Source organism: Betta splendens, chromosome 17 (assembly GCF_900634795.4).
Source record: "Betta splendens chromosome 17, fBetSpl5.4, whole genome shotgun sequence".
Classification (NCBI taxonomy): domain Eukaryota; kingdom Metazoa; phylum Chordata; class Actinopteri; order Anabantiformes; family Osphronemidae; genus Betta; species Betta splendens.
In genome coordinates this window covers 5,786,856-5,806,409 of record NC_040897.2, presented here as the reverse complement: position 1 = coordinate 5,806,409, position 19,554 = coordinate 5,786,856, and the positions used below count along the sequence as shown (strand labels likewise).

The window sequence follows — 19,554 nt, the reverse complement described above, 5'->3', positions numbered from 1 at the left end:
CCATCACATCACCACATTATGTAAAGCAGCCTGGTCAATAATTAATGGCTCAGTCCCACTGGACGAGGCTTGAATTTCTTGTTCCAGGTCTACAGATTTTATTGTACTTTTCTACTTTTCCATTCTAAAGTTTTGTCCTTCTCCTCAACAAGGACAGTTGAATTTATGCACACTGACTTATTTATTTTATCTGGTGCCGCTGGTCCAGCTTTTAAAAGTCCGACATGTGCGGAATCGTGGGAATGTTAACTGAAATCTCAGTTGAAGAACAGGGACAGAACGTCCTAACCGCAGCGGTGGCCTTGTCCGGTCCTGTTAAATGTCACCACATTATGTATGGATGCTGAGTTCACCTTCAGAGTTTTGAAACACCAGTGGTTCAAAAATGAATGTGCCCTCGATTTTGCCCTTATTCTTTGTCTGGAAAAGAGATCAAGCTACTAAAATAGAGTCGTCTGCTGGTCAAAGATTGTTACTGAGGGAACGTTTGGGCTCAGGTTAGTGCTTAACGGTGTGACTCTCTGTAACTGATGGCAGCTTTTGTCCATTACAGACGTTGGAGATTAGTCATTATCACCTGTTGAATGGCGTCTAAGACACAACACTTCACACAAACGTGTCAGCAGCTGATAATTAAAGCTGAAGCTCAGTGTCCCAGTTGCCGACAAAGTGGAACCTACTATGAGCATCCATCCTCTGTGGAATCAGTCATTTGTGCATTTTTTTCAAATGTCGCCTCATTATTTTTTGGATCCTATTCTTTTCAAAACACGACACAAATGAGTAAAAATGAAACTCGAGAGGCTGAGGCTGATGAATGCTTTTTATTCTCTTGCACTGGTTAAAAAAACCTGCCGTTCCAGATCGTGCAGTAGAATCTGAGGCCGCTGGGCCCTTGAGGCGCCGCTCCACTGATGCACAGTAACAAACTTGGTCTCCGTGCGTGACCTCCCGCTCGACCTCCGTTCGCGCGAGTGAAAAATCGCTCATGCAGCCGTTTTTGCTGTAGCGAGAAGCTGACAGCTTGCTCACGCTCCGCGGTGACACAGGATCAAGCTGCTCATTTAGACGCCGGGCTTCTTTCCTCCCCGAGGCCCCAGTGTGTCAGTGGTCTTCCTGGCTCCTGTGGTCCTGCTGGGGGGAGGATGCGGCGTCTCCCGTGGGGGGAGACTTCCAGGGCCGGGGCTTCTCCATCAGGCTGCGTAGGGCCTCCGAGCCCCTGGGGAGGAGCGGGGGGGCAGCGGGAGGGACGCCTCCTGCTTCCTCCATCCACTGCAGGGAGCGGGACGGCACTGAAAGAGGAGGGATGAGACGATGAAGGGCCGGGGGAGACAAGGGGTGTGTGTGCGCGTGCACGGCCACAGACCTCTGCTCTTCGTGTAGCCCCCGCCCCTGAGCTGGCTGTAGGGGTCTGGATGAAGATGTGAGGAAATGATGAGCGAGAAGGAGAGCAGCAGAACCTGGACATTAACACCGGGTCAAGCCCCGCAGACAGAGGGAGAGGGAGACGAGAGGCGTCACAGGGAGGAGAAACAAACAGCTTTTATGTGTAACCTACATTCAGCCCTCACAAAAGGGAGCAGGTGCTGGTCAAACATTTGCCTCCCAGAAGCACGCATGAGCACAGCGGTGGCCCCGAGTGGAGCTCAGACACACTTTCATTCACTGATGTGCTGATTGATCCATTACAATTCCTAACATTCCTAAAGGTGCAGCTCATTGCAGTGATGCTGGAGGGGGGGGGGGTCTCACCAGGACGCAGGTCCCTTTGTGCGCGGCTTTGTTGGAGCCGGCAGGAAGCAGAGCCTGCAGCCGGCTCAGCTGCTCCAGCAGAGCGCTGCAACACAAACACAGCAGCAGGGTGAGAGCAGCGGAAGGCGGCGGCGTTTAACTGGCAACCTCTACGACTGGACTCGCTTTAAACCAGAGCCAGGTTTTCTCACCAGGCTGCCAGCAACTCCAGCAACGCACACAGAAACTACACGCACTGAATGAATCAAAATGCTCATTGCTTATGACATTCTAATACTTGGATCCTCATGTTTATTATTAAATCAGTGCTTGTAACGTTTTTCATCCGTTCCCTCCACTCACTTGTTGGTCTCCTCCAGCTGCCGGATCCTCCTCTGCAGCTCCAGGTTGTGGGCGCTGCACATCGTCATCCTTCAGAACAAGAAGCAACGAGGAAGAGGAGGGGGAAGGAGAAAAGAGATAACGTGAGGCGTGACGCGACTCGAGCAGCGCCGCGTCATGATGTCACATTGTCTTCCCCTTCGTCTCTGTCGTGTCCAATATCCGCTGGCTGAGCGTTATCTGGCGCCGTCCCCTGCCCTCCGCCCCCCGCCCCCCACCTCGCCTCGTCCGTCGCCCTCTGTTACGGCCCCTCTGACTGATAACACCCTCCTGATACACTGCATGCGCCAGTGGATTAATTATCAGCTAATGCTGAGTCAGCTGAATTATCCAGAGGCAACAAGATAAGCTCCGCAGAGATGTTGATAGCACGCTATTAGATATTTGGAGGTCTGAGGACCAGATAATGAAGGCCATGAGGCCTGAGGCCATGATGGGAACAATTAATCAATCTTCCATTAATTCTTTGACAGAGGCTCAACTTTCATTCAGGCAGAACCTGCATTATCCACACAACAGCCGCAGACTCTGCGCTGCCACTTTGATTTCAGCTTCACCTGTGTCCTCCTCCACGCGGTCTCAAGTGACCCCTTCACTGTGAGATCAGACGCGGAGCAGACGTTGGTCCAACGGTGCGAGGGGAAAGATTTGGAGCTCGGCATCGGCAAAAGCCAGAAATCCTCTACAAACACCCCTTAAGGTCGAATGAACAATAAATTGCAGAGTTCTGATGGGAAACCGGCAGCAAACTCGCCCACGCCTTCCACCGCTCCACAAAATGACATTTTGACCAAATGTCTGTGTTTTCTGTCTGTATTTTCCTGGTTTTGCTCGTGTTTCCAGCATGGTTTTCTACTCTGCTCTTTTTATTCTTTGTTTTTCCTCCAAAGGCCTCTTTTATTAAAATGTTTGTTCAGCCAGAGGAGCTGTTTTCTGCAGGAAAGTCCCAGTAAACACGCAGGTGTGCTCAAATTAAATAGCTGGTAATTAATTCTAGTTTGATGATAATGAATGTCAGACGGGTTGTTTGGCTGCAGCTTTGTTCCACCCAAGAAAATTTAAATTGCTTTGTGACGAACGTCTGTTTGAGAACACAACAGATGGGAGGAAGCCGGCCGGCTCCTACCTTCCCTCCAGGCCGTCCACGTACTCCCTCTTCTTCTTCCGACTTTCTTGAGCCGAGCGCTTGTTGCGGATCTTCCGCCGGATCTTCTTCAAAACCCTCTCCTCGAACTTGTCAGAGTGATGATGAAAGAGACGAGAGAGAAGCGGTGAGAAAGCGCCGGGTGAGCGAGAGCTCGTGTAACTGGAGCCGCAGGTTGTTTGTGCAGATGTGGGTGATGTGTGAAGGGTCCACAGACCTTGGAGAGGGGCAGCCTGCTGGGCAGGTTGACCCCTTCCTTGCTCAGGAGCTTCTTCTCATCTTCGTCCAGCTGGAGCTCCTGCAGCGACTCGCGGTGGAGTCGATGCGTCTGTTCAACCACATGGACAGAGCATTCCAGTTGAACCAGTTTGGAAAGTGGAGTGAGTTTTTTCAAACTTACCTTCTGTCCCAGGTTTGACAGGAGCAGGTCTCTCACCGTGGCTGTCTGACTGGGAGCTATGGGGCAGCTTTGGTTGGTACCGAGGTAGTATGTGAGCCCAGGCTGGTCCTGGAGGTTAGCGGCCTCCCAGCCTTCACAGCAACCAGCGAAACAGCAGGCGAGTCACAAAACGCAGCCCATTTCTTGTCGCTTAGACCCAATAGAACATATTCTCACCCAGATCTATAGAAACATCAGCTAGTGCTTCATCTGGCGGCAGGTGGTGGTCAAGAGGCGAGCGCTGCAGCAGAGCCTGCGTGTGGAGCGCCGGGACCGGGTGGCAGCCGAGCACTGGATGTTCCCCGTGGGTCAGGAGGTCGTTGGCGACTCCGCTGTCGCTGGTGCAGGGAGACCACAGGGGGGAGGGAGACCACAGGGGGGAGGCTGGGGTGGAGGAGGTGTCGCTCCCAGCGAGCAGGGCTTCCAGGAAGTCATCATCAGCACCGCCCTGGCTCAGAGTCTGAAGCAAAAGTGCACTCATTATCACATGACATCACACCGGCTGCTTCATCTTTTGTTCTTTCGTGGTCGAGCCTTCGCAGTCGCACTCGTTCAGGGGCTCGTTTACAATTCCACCGCCACCGAATTTCATGAGTGACTGTACTCCGTGCACTCACATCAGGGACTGCGTCAGCCCATGGCTGGTTGCCACGGTAACCCGAGCTTTTGCCGGCGTTGCCGAGCAGGAGGTCGACGAGCTCCGTCCCACTGAGCACCTGAAACGAATAATGAGCGTGAGCGGCGGGCTTCGACAGAAGCAGTCTGTGCTCATTTAGCAGAATGTGACTCACATGGTCAGTGGAGGTGCAGCTGTTAAATAATAAGCAATGATGCAATAAGCATCATAATCTAATGATCGGGGATCCTACCTTGTCTGCGGTCAGTGTCATAATTCCAACAAAAGCACCTGTTACGACAATGAAAACACAGGACGTGACCGGACTGATGGGCTCCTGTGTAAAGAATGCCTGAGTTCCTCTGAGGGACAAAGTTAAAATGCCATATCATCACATCATACCTGTGACATAAGCGCCGTGACGAGTCGATCACTGTCCAATCGGCGACGCCTGAGGGAGCCGGCTTCTCCTGATTGCATGTGATTGAGCTGAAGTTGCTCACAGTGACCTTTGGCGTCAGGGGTTGAGCCACTGTGTGAGTTCACATTCTGCTTTCTGTTTAATACATTTCATTTATATCCCGGTTTATTGCCTCCCCAAACAGAAAGTGAACCGAGCCTTGAATTCTGTTTGTTACTGTCACATGCTTCATTGATTTTTATCTGAAGATCATAAACAGGCTCAATTCTCCATCACTGCTTGAGAAGAAACTGTATATAAATGAATTATTTGTTGTAGACATCAATAACTTAGGAACGTAAGATTTAAATCATTTGTTGTTCTACTAGTTAATAATTGGCAAATGGAACGTTATCTTAAAACAAAACGTCCCTTTTTGTCAGCAGCTACTGATAAACGGTTGCAAGCGGACGGTCACGCGTGGACCAGAGATGCAGAAGCATCTTCCTGTTTGGAGAACAGACTCAGACACGTGTTCACACTGTAAGAGAACTCCACAATGACAGCATTTACCTGCTTCTCTATGGCGTAACGACCCGACCGCGTTTCACCGCTTCTTATCTCTGCTGTTGTGATTAGGAGCAGCAGTTATTCCTCATAGACCACAGAGCCAAGGAGTTACGTAACACACAACAGGAGCACGCGCGCTTGCAGGGACATTATCACGGCGGGGAAGAGATTCTTTCAGTGTCAAAATGGTCGTCTGTTCCGAAAAAAGGCAGAATCAACTTTCGAGTTCCTAGAATGAGGCCTCAACTTCAAAGCATTGTCACACCTCAGAGGAGGGAGAATCAGCCTCAAGCTCAAATAATTGAAAGCTATTTTCTTTTCTCTTCGACATTTTCACCTTCATCCCACAGTTCAAAGCAGACTGAGACATTTTATATTTTCTTTTGATTCTTAAGTTTCCAAGAGTCTTTTCTCAGGTAGGTTGTTGCCTTTACTAAAGCATTAAGCTTTTAAAGTGTGGTGATGCATGAATAGGTGGAAGGAAAAGGCAAACTTAGGTCTGAAGTCAGAACTCAGAGCTGCATTTTAATGACCCTCAGCTGACACTGCACTAATAAAGATGAACTCATGTTCCTCGTGTTATGACTCTACGTTGGGTGTGTCACACAATTAGAATGAATTAATTTCGGCCTCAGGGATTTGGCTTCAACACTGCATGAAGATAACTTCCTGAATACTTTTCAGGGAGTCTGAATTAAATGAATAAAAGTGTCTCTTCTCATCAAAAATGGTCTCACGTCAGTAAAATCAATTGAGAAAGTAATTTAATATTTTATAGGGGTCAGACATTTTACAAATGACATAAATTGTTGTACTATACTTGTCCTACAGTATGTTTGTGTGTTTTGAGCTCTTAAATGCACTTACTGAATTAATTACACTCATTTACAGCAGGAAGCCCAGTATTATCAGCGTTGCACCTCCTATAATTGCATAGAAGTTGGTTCTGTTATCTTTACTGTTGTTCTAGCAACAGATTACACGGTTTCGAAGTACATGTGAGTATCATGTAACCAGGGCACTAAGGAACATCTCTAGATGTCCAGAGTAGGCACAGATAGTGTAGTACAGTTATGTCCACTTACATGTTTACATGTTTGCTTTCATTTGTCCACGTGTAAGTGCAGTTAAGAGCCGTAAATGAAGACCAAGGTTGGCTCTGACTGAAAACAAACCTGGGGGCTAAAGAAGGTCACAGATGAGCCCAGGTCTGTGCTGCTCGTCCACGACGAACATGCTCCAAGCAAACGCGCTCCACCAGCCTTGAATTGCAGGCGGGACGGCTGTGATCTGGAGCTCAGCGATAACCGGTGGATCCAGAAGCAGTCAGGAAATCCTCAGTGGGCAGCACAAATATGAGAAAAGGAAACAACTGGGTGTGAAGGGGCTCGGTTTTGTTGTGCTTGTCGACCAGCAGAAGGCAGATTACACACATTTCTGAAAAGAGTCAGTGCATTGAGCTGCGCCTGGTTTCATGAAACATAATTATCGGCATATGAGAAAAGGAATTTTTTCTTCTATTCTATAATGAGAAATCTTCTTTCAGCTTTGAAGCCTTCCTTGATTTAATATTCCATCTTTAATATTCTATTTGTAATGCAAGAAAATATCATTACCATTAAAAACGACCACAGACACAAAAACATGTAACAACAATTTGCAAAGTCTGAATGACCTCCTTTAATTAATTTAAATTCTTGTCTATAATAGTCTATAATACATAGACTGTACTGCAACCAGACATGGTGCCAGGTATCAGGAGAGCCCATTATCTGCGCGTGTGTGTTTCAGCACAAAGCTGTACGTCTCCCCTGTGTCAGTCCACTGGGATTGACTGTAAACACCTCACTGCACTCTATAAAAGCGTGTGAACACAGACACAACATCTCTTCAAAACCTATCACATCATCAAATTGACAATTGGCAATAATGTTTTGTTTATTTCTAACTCAGACAGCAGTGTTCCGTTTAGAGTTATACTACATGACTGCTCACTAATCAGCAGCTCCACAACTCTGGGCAGTTTGCCTCAGGTCCATTGATCATTAGTGAGTTGTTTTCAGCAAGCTGTGTGTTACTGTCCTACGGAATGTAAAAAAGAGAAAAGCAGTTATACAAAACAAATAAATACTTTTTTTTATAACACATTCACTTAGATAAATAAAAAGCAGCTGTCACTGTCTAATCAAACAGTCCAAGGTAAACTTCTTTGCAACAAACATCCACAAGATGTATTCAGTTAATATGGAAGCAAGCTATTCCTTTGCAATTATTAGAATAATAAAACTACTCCTGTTAAAAAGGTAATTGGTGTGCTTTAAGCTGCTGAAGCACAGTTGCCCTAAAGATAAAACAATAATAATGACACATGAAAAAAGTATAATCCTTTTTAACATAATATGTTTTAATTGTCAAGTTAAAATTATTTGATGCCATAGAAATCAAAACAATGACATATACTTATTGGTGCCTTCTTAGGTTCCGTGGGACCGCAGACTGTGCGGCAGCAGCGCCCCCTGCCGGCGCCGCTTCTGTGTTGCACGATTGCACAGCAGCCGTAGCGGCGTCAGCGCCCCCTGCAGGCGCAGCCCCTGCGTTGCACCAGTCCGCGCCAACCGCAGCGGCAGCAGCAGCAGCAGCAACAGCAGCAGCAGCGTCTCTCCTGTCAGCAGCGGGACAGCCCGTCCTCAGAGGCTGGGTGTACAGCAGCAAACCGTCTCACACCAAGACTGACGACCTGCGGACAAGATGGTGAGTCGGACATTTTCAGTGGATGCGCGTTTAATATCAGCGTAGGAGCTGTCACCGCTCCGAATAACCTTCGTTTGGTCTCAACGCTGCAACAAGCTGCGACGGAGACCGTCAGGTGCGCGCGCGCGGCGAAATGGATGCCGATGCTCTCGTGGGCTCGAGCGCACGCTCCGCGTTATCTGTCCGAGCAGAGCGGGGCTGTGGCCTGCGCGGCCCGCAGCCTCGCCGTGACGTGCGGGGCTTAGGCTTAGCTGCGTGTCCGCGCCGGTGTCGCGTTAACGCGCTGTCACGCGGACCTCGCACGTCTAATTCTAACGCACAGCCGATCGATTTATCGCCAGGCACTGTGGAATCCATGTACGACACAAATGCATTACAACGCAGGCCTCCGGTGCTACAGTACGTCATCGACACAGATCTGCAGTATATTTAATGTCAACGCCTGCAACGAGAGATAAGCTAATATGGCTTAAATTATTTAGCTCTGCTCGTTCTACACACTGTATATATATATATATATATATATATATATATATATATATATATATATATATATATATATATATATATATATATATATATATATATATATATATATATATATATGCCAGAATTATATATCCAATATTTGTTTTATGTTTGGATTGTTCGTAATAGCGAGTATAATATACAGTATGTAGTACAGTATAGAGTATTATATGTATGATAGAAAAATATTGCATTTATTCTTTGCTAACAGGACATATTTTGAATAATAAACTAAGTGGTGAACCTCCCCCATTAAATTGAATTATTTATTATTTTAATACATTTAAGTATATCTTTATAAGGGTGGATGGAGGTATAGGATTAAAATGCTGTGGTCCCTCTGGGTTGTGAAATGGTTCAGCTAGGCCCATTCAGCCACAGCATGTGAGTAATGACTCAGTAATTCCTGATCTTGTTGCTTCACTAGGACCAGAAGTTAAAGTGATCATGCCGTGCCCGTGGTCCAGTGCGTCCTGACCGGGCTGCTGGATTCAGTTTCAAGCATATCTTTCTTTTTATAACTCCTGCCTGGAGCGGCTCCAGAGCTTCGCTGGTGGACGTGAATAAATAGACACGTATCACGAACGTAATGAACGTCTGCTGGATGAATAATCCCCCCCCCTCCTCTCTAACAGGTGAACTTCACGGTGGATCAGATCCGTGCCATCATGGACAAGAAGTCCAACATCAGGAACATGTCCGTGATCGCCCACGTGGATCATGGGAAGTCCACGCTGACCGACTCGTTGGTCTCCAAGGCGGGGATCATTGCTTCGTCTCGCGCCGGAGAGACGCGCTTCACAGACACTCGCAAGGACGAGCAGGAGCGCTGCATCACCATCAAGTCGACGTACGTGGTTCACAAACGTCAGAGTATTAATCACCAGGGCAGCTTTAACAGTTCCCTCTGTTACCCAGGGCCATCTCCATGTACTATGAGCTCGGAGACAATGACTTGGCGTTTATCAAGCAGAGCAAAGACGGAAACGGCTTCCTCATCAACCTCATCGATTCCCCGGGTCACGTTGACTTCTCCTCTGAGGTCACGGCCGCCCTCAGGGTAACTGACGGGGCCCTGGTGGTGGTGGACTGCGTCTCAGGTGATCGCCGTGCGCTTTACGCCCTCGGCCTCCTTCTCTTACACACCGTCTCACGTTTCCCTCACCCGATTCTATCCCTCTGACAGGCGTGTGCGTCCAGACGGAGACCGTGCTGCGGCAGGCCATCGCCGAGCGCATCAAGCCCGTCCTGATGATGAATAAGATGGACCGGGCCCTACTGGAGCTGCAGCTGGAGCCGGACGAGCTCTTCCAGACCTTCCAGCGCATCGTGGAAAACGTCAACGTCATCATTTCTACCTATGGAGAGGACGAGGGAGGCCCCATGGGGAACATCATGGTACCGCAGGTTCACCGCAGACACTTGCTTACCCTCTCCACTGACCTTGTTCATAATGTACTGCTCATCCCACGCGTTTGCCCAGATCGACCCGGTCATCGGTACGGTTGGCTTTGGCTCCGGTCTCCACGGCTGGGCATTCACACTGAAGCAGTTCGCTGAGATGTACGTGGCCAAGTTCACCAAAGGAGACGCCCAGCTAGGACCAGCAGAGAGGTGTAAGAAGGTGGAGGACATGATGAAGAAGCTGTGGGGCGACAGGTAGAACAAGGGCACCTCCGCAGAAGCACCAAATGCAAATAATGAGAACTAAAATCGTGACTGTAATGTGCAATCATTTATCCTTCTACTGCAGATATTTTGATACAAGTGTTGGCAAATTCAGTAAGACCGCCACTGGACCTGATGGTCAGAAGTTCCCTCGCACCTTTAGCCAACTTGTCTTGGATCCCATTTTTAAGGTTGCTGAAAAACACAAAGCTAAATATCAGATTTAGATTCTTTACTTTGCTTTGAAAGGCAAGGGTTGAAAACATTCTTGCTTCCTCTCGCTGTCCTCCTTAGGTGTTTGATGCCATCATGAATTTTAAGAAGGATGAAACGGCCAAACTGATTGAGAAGCTGGACGTGAAGCTGGACTCCGAGGACAAGGAGAAGGAGGGCAAGCCTCTGCTGAAGGCCGTGATGCGTCGCTGGCTGCCCGCTGGCGAGGCCCTGCTCCAGATGATCACCATCCACCTGCCCTCCCCCGTCACCGCACAGAAGTACCGCTGTGAGCTGCTCTACGAGGGGCCCGGAGACGACGAGGCCGCCATGGGTGAGGAGGACACCTTCACGCCTCCATAGGTCTAGAAAATCCTGCTCCAGATGCAGCTTCATTTCTAAACCTCTCCCCTCAGGCATCAAGAACTGCGATCCAAAGGCTCCACTGATGATGTACATTTCCAAAATGGTGCCGACCAGCGACAAGGGTCGTTTCTACGCCTTCGGACGCGTGTTCTCTGGATGCGTGTCCACAGGCCTGAAGGTTCGCATCATGGGGCCGAACTTCACCCCTGGCAAGAAGGAGGACCTCTACATCAAACCCATCCAAAGGTGAAAGTCGGAGGAGGAAGAAAGGTTCCAACTTCAGCCTTTAAGTGTAAATAGTTCTTACGACCACCTGACTCCTCTCTTTTTCATCCAGGACCATTCTGATGATGGGACGGTATGTGGAGCCTATTGAAGATGTCCCATGTGGAAACATCGTGGGTCTTGTTGGAGTAGACCAGTTCCTGGTGAAAACAGGAACCATCACCACCTATGAACAGGTACGTGCTTCGGTATTGCTTTGAAGCTAACGTTGGGTCTTAAACATCGATAAGAGCAAGCTTTGAGCTCAGTCGTTCTGTCCTTAGGCCCATAACATGAGGGTAATGAAGTTCAGCGTCAGCCCCGTGGTGCGAGTTGCCGTGGAGGCCAAGAACCCCGCTGACCTGCCCAAGCTGGTGGAGGGCCTGAAGCGCCTGGCCAAGTCGGACCCCATGGTGCAGTGCATCATAGAGGAGTCTGGGGAGCACATCATTGCTGGAGCAGGAGAGCTGCACCTGGAGATCTGCCTCAAAGACCTGGAGGAGGACCACGCCTGCATTCCACTGAAGGTAAGGCAGCTGAAGCAGAGCCACCATGACACACCCCTGGGTCCACGAAGGGAAAAGACCATCAGACATTAACTTTAATTTCTTTCTCTTCTTTCCAGAAATCAGACCCAGTTGTGTCTTACAGAGAGACAGTGACAGAAGAGTCAGATCAGATGTGTTTGTCCAAATCCCCCAACAAGCACAACCGCCTCTTTATGAAGGCCCGGCCTTTCCCCGACGGCCTGGCCGAGGACATCGAGAAAGGGGAGGTCACCGCTCGGCAGGAGCTCAAGGCTCGCGCCCGTTACCTCGCCGACAAGTACGAGTGGGAGGTGACGGAAGCCAGGAAGATCTGGTGCTTCGGCCCGGATGGATCCGGTCCCAACCTGCTGATAGACATGACGAAGGGAGTTCAGTACCTCAACGAGATCAAGGACAGCGTGGTGGCCGGGTTCCAGTGGGCGACCAAAGAGGTGGGTGGAGATGAAGCCAGTCTCCAGCGACGTCCCAGTACTAGTGACGGACACAGTGTAGCTGCATAGAGGCACGTTCTCTTGTCCTGAGGCTAATGACCCGGTGTTCCTGCAGGGCGCTCTGTGTGAGGAGAACATGCGCGCCATCCGCTTCGACATCCACGACGTGACGCTGCATGCGGACGCCATCCACCGCGGCGGCGGGCAGATCATCCCCACGGCGCGCAGGGTCCTGTACGCCTGCCAGCTCACCGCTCAGCCGCGCTTCATGGAGCCCGTGTACCTGGTGGAGATACAGGTGTGTATGGAGGCGGGGTTTGCCTCGGAGAGGGGGTCCTGTGAGTCGGTGAATCTGATCTGGACCGTTTTCCACACAGTGCCCGGAGCAGGTGGTGGGCGGCATCTACGGAGTGTTGAACAGGAAACGGGGTCACGTGTTTGAGGAATCCCAAGTAATGGGCACGCCCATGTTCGTAGTGAAGGCTTATCTGCCTGTCAACGAGTCCTTTGGTGAGTGTACATATAAATACTGGATGAATTTTCTCAAACGATAGGATGAAGTTGGACCTGTATTTCTGACTGTATTCCTTATTTCCTTAGGGTTTACAGCCGACCTGCGCAGCAACACCGGAGGCCAGGCCTTTCCTCAGTGCGTGTTCGACCACTGGCAGATCCTCCAGGGAGACCCCAACGATCCCGCCAGCAGACCCTTCCAAGTTGTGGCTGAAATCAGGAAGCGCAAAGGCCTGAAAGAGGGCATCCCCACGCTCGACAACTACTTGGATAAACTGTAAACACCAAACCCCGGATTGTAAAATACCAAATCAGTCTTTAAACCCTACCCCGTGGGCACTTTAAAATCTTTGCACAGGCTTAAAGGTACATCGCACAAATTGTTTTCGACTTTGAGTCTGGAGCAGAAACAAGGCTTAAGCTTCTGTTGTAGGCTAGTGGAAGCAACGATGCTTTTCTCATTTCACAGCTACAGTACACCAAGTGCCTAGGGCGAGGGGTTTGGGGGGAAAATTGGATCAAAGCAGTTGTATTATCAGTTCCCCGTTTCTTCTATTCCTTCACATCGTTCCCCTTTCTCACCGCTCATCTGCCAGGATGAGCCTGTACAGTGCACTGTGATACTGCTGCAATAATGCATAGTTAACTGGGTCATGGCCGGATACAACCATGGAAACCACAATAAAGTGTTAGAGAATCAAACTCCCTGCATTGAGCCTATGTTCGGTGGATGTCATGAATAAAACATAAACGATAAACTGTGACTCCTGAAATTCTGTTACAGTAGAGATTATGCTTTGCATACATACATAAAATTATTTCAAATTTTTAATAATAGCACTAATCATGGTCATATTAACCAAAGTCTCACCCAAATTATGATGACAGCTATATTCATATACGCACAAATAAGCTGCAGTCTAGGGCTGAAACCAAATCTATATTCACTTGCTTCACTTCACTACACTGCTCAAAACCTTTTTAATGTTGTGTGCATCCAAATCCAAATAACTAGTAATCATTTCAGATTTCTGACAAGAAACATTGTGTTTTATAAATAAGTCAAAATAAAGTTAATAGAAAAAACTGTTCTACAGACATAAATTCACCCAAAATGCTAATCTGCTACACTAACCAGCCTCCAGATCAAGTCCAGTCTTAAATTTATAGGGAACATGGCTACCTAAAGCAAAATGATGTTATAAAAAAAAATCCAGATATTCATTACATTTTCACTCTTTAATCAATATTCTTTTCAAGTTACATATATAATGTTATTAAATGCCACTTTAATATACAATCCTTTATTCTGCACCAGGAGGGAAAGCTCTTCCACACACTTTTGAAAACAAAGCTTAAAAGAAATGTATCTGCAGAGTTAGTGTGCATCCATAGAACAACCAAATGAACATATGCAAGGCAATGAAGTGCAAAGTATTCTGGGTATTGAGAACTACCAAGCGACACAAGATATCACAGTTGTACAGTACGTAAAAATTGAAAGTTCCTTTTATGGTCATATTTTTAAGATTAATTATGACATTTGCGTTAGATTCGCTAAGAGTTTACAAAGCCTGTGAGGCCTGTGAGTTCATGGAAGCTATATCAGATGTGGAATTAAGTGAAATACTGGTCTCTATTGAACAACGACGAGGCAGAGCTGTACATTCATACAGATACACCTCTCCTTCGCACTAATGGTCTGGATTGCAGGAGGGGAACCGTAAAGCTTAAGTAAAATTTAGTGTCAAGCCTTAATCCACAGCGGTGACATGGATACTTTCTGAGAGGCTGCTCCCTCCCTCTCCATTACAGTCATGTCCATTTTACAGGTTGGCATCACTACAGCAAGAAAGGAAGCCGCTCAGAAAGAAAGAGAGAGAGAGAGAGAGAGAGAGAGAGAGAGAGAGAGAGTGAGTGAGTGAGTGAGTGAGAGAGAGAGAGAGAGAGAGAGCGTGTCTCAAATGACAAGCTAGTGACCTACGTCCCCTCAAAGCTACTTGTCTTCCCACGTGGCCAGCAGTAGTGCACTATATGGAGGGAACGGTATGATGTCTGACAGATCAGTCCCCTGTACGGCTGCGGAGGTGTGGCCCCGCGCTGGTGTCAGGTCGTCACATTTAATGGATGATTTCTGCTATGACTGAGGTGACTATGTGTAAAAAATGACCTCAGGAATCTGTCCGTCCTCTACAGAAGTGCCATTGTTGTTGCCTGCCGCGTAGCAGAAGGTGAAACAGGTCTTTGTGCCAGTGGACGATGACTCATGCGTCACTTTCCGCATTCCTTTAGTCCCATAATGAGAATCTGGACCCTGCAAAAAAGATAGAGGATTCACTTCCATTCCATTGAAGTAATACAATAAGGCTGATGCTTTTCATTGTGTTACAATTAACACACCTTAAGTGTAGCACAGGCAGTGTAGTTGACGTTAGGTAGTATTTCCACTGGCTCCTTGAACATGACCCTGAAGGTGTTGGCTGACCCATCACAGCTGAAGCCTGTGTCGTTCTGACCCAGCACCGTGTTGCTGTCTGTGTGGATGATCTAAATGAAAACAGGGGCAGACACAATGAACCCAAATATGACCTAGCACATCTAAACATCATTGAAAACAAAACGAATGTTACTGCTATGTTGGTGTGCACACCTGTATATTGACTTGGTAGTCAGTGGGTCCATGTATGGAGCCATACAGGCCAAACCCAACCACAAATATCCTTCTGTTTACAGAGAACCTGAGGGAAACAAACAGATCATGAATGTCAACAATGGTTTTAAAAAGGTAACTATGTTAAACTGGGGCCTAACTGACAAGTTGTGTTAATTCATTTTTGCAAATAACTACGATTCTTCACTTACCTTATGCGATCACTCGTCCCGCTGTAGCCCCAGCGGCTCTCCACCTGCCCAAAACGCGTGATGCTGCACTCCTTCCCCCGTAGGCAGCATCGAGGCCGGTCGATAAAGTCTACACGAGGCTTTGGATTCACTGTGAAATGCAGGAAGAGACTTACCACCTCCCTGTCAGTGAGGATGCTGGACTGGGCTGGACCTGAAGGAGCAACGACATAATCAGACGGCAAAGATCGGCGAGTGTTTGTGTTCATGAAAAAAAGTGAGACAGTGAAACAGTTATGAAAAGTAGTGTTTTCTTGTTTACCTGCAGCAAACTCTTCGATGGTCATGAGGGGGAAGCGGATGAGTGTGAGTGCTTTTCCCAGTACTTTGCGTTTGTTCTCTGGTGTTGGTTGCAGCTGCTGCCTGTGAGCCTCAGCCTCAGCCCAACGCACTGCAGCTCCAAATAAACGCACCTCCCTCACGCCAAGAGTGTCCCTCTCCAACACAGCGACCAATGTATCTAAACAGGTGAGGAAAATGAGATCAGAGGGCAGACCAGCAGTGATTCTGAGTTAACAAACACCACAACTAAATCATTTAAAAAAAATTAAGTTAGGGAGAGCATCATTACCCAAATCAATGTCTGTAAAGCCTTCTGCAGCAAGAGCATCTCCAGTGTTCTTGTCAATGTTTTCTAAACAAAGACTGGCGAGCTGAGGCTCATCAAACAGCCGTGCCTGCAGGAAGAATATAACGCAGATTAAGAAATGCAATAGAGCCACAAATTCACAAAACTATCAACATGTAAAAACTACAATGGTTAACAAAGAAGATGACCTGTGTCAACAGCATGAATGCATTGTCTGCTCTCAGGTTCTTCTTGAGGAACTCCACACAGTGGGCCTCCAGGGCTGGCACCGCATACTTTTTAGCTGTATAGAGTGTGGTCATCACCGTCTCCGGGCCGATCTGGACCTCATCAGAGTACAGAAACCTAAAAATAACACACAACTCTTCAGTTTATAATGGCTGTGCATTATCTAGAGGACAACCTGCTTTAAATCGTTAGAATTTCGGGAATGCAGTAGAGCGTGTTGCATTGTCCAAGCAACTCTGCCCCTCAGGTGCCATTTCATACTCGCATCCTTACTTTAGCAGGGCCAGAAAAGCAGCTGGCTCCACATCTGGAAGCTCAATTTCCGTGGAAGTCGTCGCCATCCCTCCGTTGAACATCGCATCAAACACCGCACTGCCCACAGCCAGAACAAACCTGCCGATGTCAGCCAGACAGAGGTTAATCATCTGGCGTCACAGCTTGGCTAATGTTCTACGCAGTAGTCGAAGCTCGTACCTGTGCGCAGGTATCCTCTGGACTCCCATCCCTTTCCCCACTAAAAAATGAACGTCACTGAGCACCTCGTTGTTGAAGAGGAAGGCAAACCTCTCCTTCACGGTGCTCTTCGTCGCCTGCCAGTTGTAGACGGGCTCCCGGTAGACGAGTACGGACGCAGCAGCCGGAGTGGAGGTCGGTGCGGCCGCCAGCGACGCGTTGGACGCTGCGGTGGATGCCATGTTGGACGCCGGGGTGGCCATCGCTCCGGCTGCCGCAGCAGCTGCCGCAGCGGGCTGCTGCAGGGAGTTCTGCGCAGTCGGCGGAGCTCCGCTCGAAACACCGTTGCCGTCTCCCCCACCAGGCCCCAACTGCGGGTTGGGACGCCTCGCCGTCCCCTGAGCTCCCCCGGCTGCAGCGACGGCACCGCCGTTGGATGCTGGCATGGAGAAAACGCTGTTGCTTGGCTGGCTGTTCCCCAAAGGACCCGGGCCGGAGAAATTAAGGCAAGGAGGCCTGCCGCTGTTGTCTCCAGCAGCCATCTTCAACCTAGCGTAGGCGTAAACAACGCACTTCATCGCTCTGTGTATTTGTAGTCGTGTCGACGGGCATGTCTGCGTTGCACTCCCCTCTGGCGGCGGGTGGTGGTACTACACAAGAACGCGTCGTAAGCTCTGCTTTATTTATACCTCTAACTAGTACTATCAGAAGAACGGTGGTCATATAATATGCTGTTATAAGCTGCTACTGATAGTCACAGCAGTAATTAGCAGGTTTAAATAAATATGCTTTATGTGCTTTTGCGTGCATTATCTGTGCTTCCCAGCTATGTGGTTCCCTCCAACACATTTTCAACCTGAGCCTGCAGCTGGAGAGAGTCCCTCTTGGGTCGAAAAAGTCACGCATTGTGCCAATGATTAAGACTTTGCAGGCCTGGCACCCTAGTTAAGATCATGTTGTTTGGCTTCTCCATAGCACTTAACACCATCCAGCCTGCGCTGCTGGGAGACAAATTGAAGGACATGTAGGTGCAGCCCCCCTGATTTCATGGATCATGGACTACCTCAGTACGTCTGCCTGCAGAACTGTGTGTTTGACACCGTGGTCTGAAGCGCAGGTGCTCCACTGGGGACTGTCCTGTCTCCCTTCCTCTTCACCGAGTCCTGTCATCTCCAGGAGTTCTCTGATGACTCTGCTATTGTAGGACGTATCCAGGGGGGTGAGGTCACAGAGTACCAGGGAGTGGTGGACAGCTTTGTGGACTGGTGTGGACAGAACCACCTCCAACTGGACATCAGTAAAACTAAGAAGCTGGTGATAGACTTTAGGAAATCTCGGAGTGCTGTAACCCTCTCACTATTAAAAAGGAAGAGGTGGAAGTTGTGACTGAGTATAAATACCTGGGAGTGTACTTGGGCAATAAACTGGAACTCCTCAGGTGTGTATATGAAGGCTCAGAGCAGGATGTACTTCCTGAGGAGGCTCAGGTCCTTTAACATCTGCAGCTCCATGCTGAGGATGTTCTATAAGTCTGTGGTGGCCAGTGTTTTACACTGTGGTCTGAATGTAGCATGAATGTAGCAGACACTAACAGACTGGACAAACTGATCAGGAGGGCTGGTTCTGCTGTAGCTGAGAGGAGGATGCTGGTCCAACTCCCCTCTATCCTAGACAACACCTCCATCCCCTACACAATGTGCTGGCTGGACAGAGGAGCACCTTCAGCCAGAGGCTGATCAGTATTGGGTGCTCCACAGAACACCACTGGAGATCCTTCCTACCGGTGCCATCAGCCTGTACAACTCCTCCTCTGTCTGTAAGGGTTGATCTTCATCTGTGTAGCAGAGTACATACATGTGTATATATGTCTGCAGCAGTCTAGGAGTTGTATGAGCATACATAGTAACTTGATTTGATAGTGTGTGTTTGTATATATGTGAGTATATGTGAGCATACAGTATGTGTATACATATGTATATATATGTATTTATACATATACACGCCTGCCCTGATAATATTTTTGCAATTTTAATATTTCCTTCCATATGTAAAAGCAATCATAAGTCGGAAAAGCAATTTCCCTCTGGGATTAATAAACTTTTTTGAATCTTGAATCCTGAATCTTGAAACCTTTCGATTTGCAACCACAACAGGAAATCTTCGGAAATGAGACTTTTTCATTTTTGATACTTCATCACTTCTTCACTCACACCATCTTTCTTCTTCTTTTCCACTGTCAGAGTCAGCACTCGTGGGGTCCATGTTTGATGGCCTAATTCCTCAGGAGAGCTTTTTTTATGCATCGCACAACTAGTAAAACTGACAAAAAAATATGCTTCTCTCGCCTGCATACTCACTCAGAGAATGTATACTGGGACGTGTTCAAATCATATATATGATTCTGTGGATTTACTAGCATCTATTAGTAGGTATAATTAATGATCAGAGCTGTTAGGTAACTTTGCACAGCACCAAAATGCATTAAAATGTCATGTAGACACTAGACCTCTCAGCAGGTTTGGTTGCTGTAATAAATTTTTCACTCACCTAGTCAATGCACTGTAAATTTCCTGTAATAAAATATGTCTCTTTCCATCTTAAACCTGTCGGTTTCTCAGGTGATCAGATCAGAGGGCTGTTAAGTGTTTCCAGAATAAAAACTAAACATGCACAGTCAGCTATTTATTTGCATGCACCAAAAGACTGAAACGAACCTCCAAGGGGCTGTAGATGTGATCCAGTTTGTACCACCTTTAAATCCACGATCTGCATTAAAATGTAAATGCTCATCACATTTAA

General features: G+C 48.0%; 3 protein-coding genes across 4 annotated transcripts; 1 reads left to right on the top strand and 2 right to left on the bottom strand.

Annotated features, from left to right (window-relative positions):
* Positions 1-809: 809 nt before the first annotated feature.
* LOC114844568 (cyclic AMP-responsive element-binding protein 3-like protein 3-A) lies at positions 810-5,168 on the bottom strand. Of its 2 annotated transcripts, XM_029132042.3 has the most exons (11): positions 4,735-5,168; positions 4,586-4,623; positions 4,334-4,432; positions 3,894-4,176; positions 3,678-3,808; positions 3,495-3,605; positions 3,260-3,366; positions 2,095-2,163; positions 1,753-1,837; positions 1,367-1,460; positions 810-1,292 (listed from the first exon to the last, which is right to left on the bottom strand). In XM_029132042.3, the coding sequence occupies exons 2-11, from the start codon at positions 4,604-4,606 to the stop codon at positions 1,105-1,107; spliced, it is 1,188 nt and encodes a 395-aa protein (XP_028987875.1). In that variant the 5' UTR covers positions 4,607-4,623; positions 4,735-5,168; the 3' UTR covers positions 810-1,104. The 2 variants fall into 2 exon arrangements, with proteins under 2 accessions (XP_028987875.1, XP_055359887.1); XM_055503912.1 differs by lacking the exon at positions 4,735-5,168 and having other exon boundaries at positions 4,586-4,688.
* A 2,726-nt stretch (positions 5,169-7,894) lies between these two features.
* On the top strand, positions 7,895-13,342 carry eef2b (eukaryotic translation elongation factor 2b). The gene is made up of 14 exons (XM_029132039.3): positions 7,895-8,053; positions 9,217-9,431; positions 9,500-9,681; positions 9,768-9,979; positions 10,065-10,240; positions 10,335-10,440; positions 10,544-10,796; positions 10,879-11,074; positions 11,166-11,289; positions 11,377-11,619; positions 11,718-12,071; positions 12,187-12,369; positions 12,449-12,581; positions 12,672-13,342. The coding sequence occupies exons 1-14, from the start codon at positions 8,051-8,053 to the stop codon at positions 12,863-12,865; spliced, it is 2,574 nt and encodes an 857-aa protein (XP_028987872.1). The 5' UTR covers positions 7,895-8,050; the 3' UTR covers positions 12,866-13,342.
* Positions 13,343-13,808: 466 nt separating this feature from the next.
* LOC114844124 (BTB/POZ domain-containing protein 2) lies at positions 13,809-17,348 on the bottom strand. Its single transcript, XM_029131226.2, has 9 exons — positions 16,777-17,348; positions 16,576-16,695; positions 16,263-16,419; positions 16,057-16,162; positions 15,748-15,945; positions 15,447-15,639; positions 15,235-15,322; positions 14,985-15,131; positions 13,809-14,898 (listed from the first exon to the last, which is right to left on the bottom strand). The coding sequence occupies exons 1-9, from the start codon at positions 17,331-17,333 to the stop codon at positions 14,737-14,739; spliced, it is 1,728 nt and encodes a 575-aa protein (XP_028987059.2). The 5' UTR covers positions 17,334-17,348; the 3' UTR covers positions 13,809-14,736.
* Between the last annotated feature and the right edge of the window lie 2,206 nt (positions 17,349-19,554).

Coding starts and splice junctions, on each gene's coding strand:
- LOC114844568 (XM_029132042.3), bottom strand. CDS start 4,606: ATGACACTGACCGCAGACAAG. Junction 4,177..4,333: donor GGGCTGACGCAGTCCCTGAT/GTGAGTGCACGG, acceptor CTTTTGCTTCAG/ACTCTGAGCCAGGGCGGTGC. Junction 2,164..3,259: donor GTGGACGGCCTGGAGGGAAG/GTAGGAGCCGGC, acceptor CTTGTTCTGAAG/GATGACGATGTGCAGCGCCC.
- eef2b (XM_029132039.3), top strand. Junction 10,797..10,878: donor AGACGACGAGGCCGCCATGG/GTGAGGAGGACA, acceptor CTCTCCCCTCAG/GCATCAAGAACTGCGATCCA. Junction 11,290..11,376: donor CCATCACCACCTATGAACAG/GTACGTGCTTCG, acceptor TTCTGTCCTTAG/GCCCATAACATGAGGGTAAT.
- LOC114844124 (XM_029131226.2), bottom strand. CDS start 17,333: ATGAAGTGCGTTGTTTACGCCTACGCTAGGTTGAAGATGGCTGCTGGA. Junction 16,163..16,262: donor CATTCATGCTGTTGACACAG/GTCATCTTCTTT, acceptor TTCTTCCTGCAG/GCACGGCTGTTTGATGAGCC. Junction 15,323..15,446: donor GGGACGAGTGATCGCATAAG/GTAAGTGAAGAA, acceptor TGTTTCCCTCAG/GTTCTCTGTAAACAGAAGGA.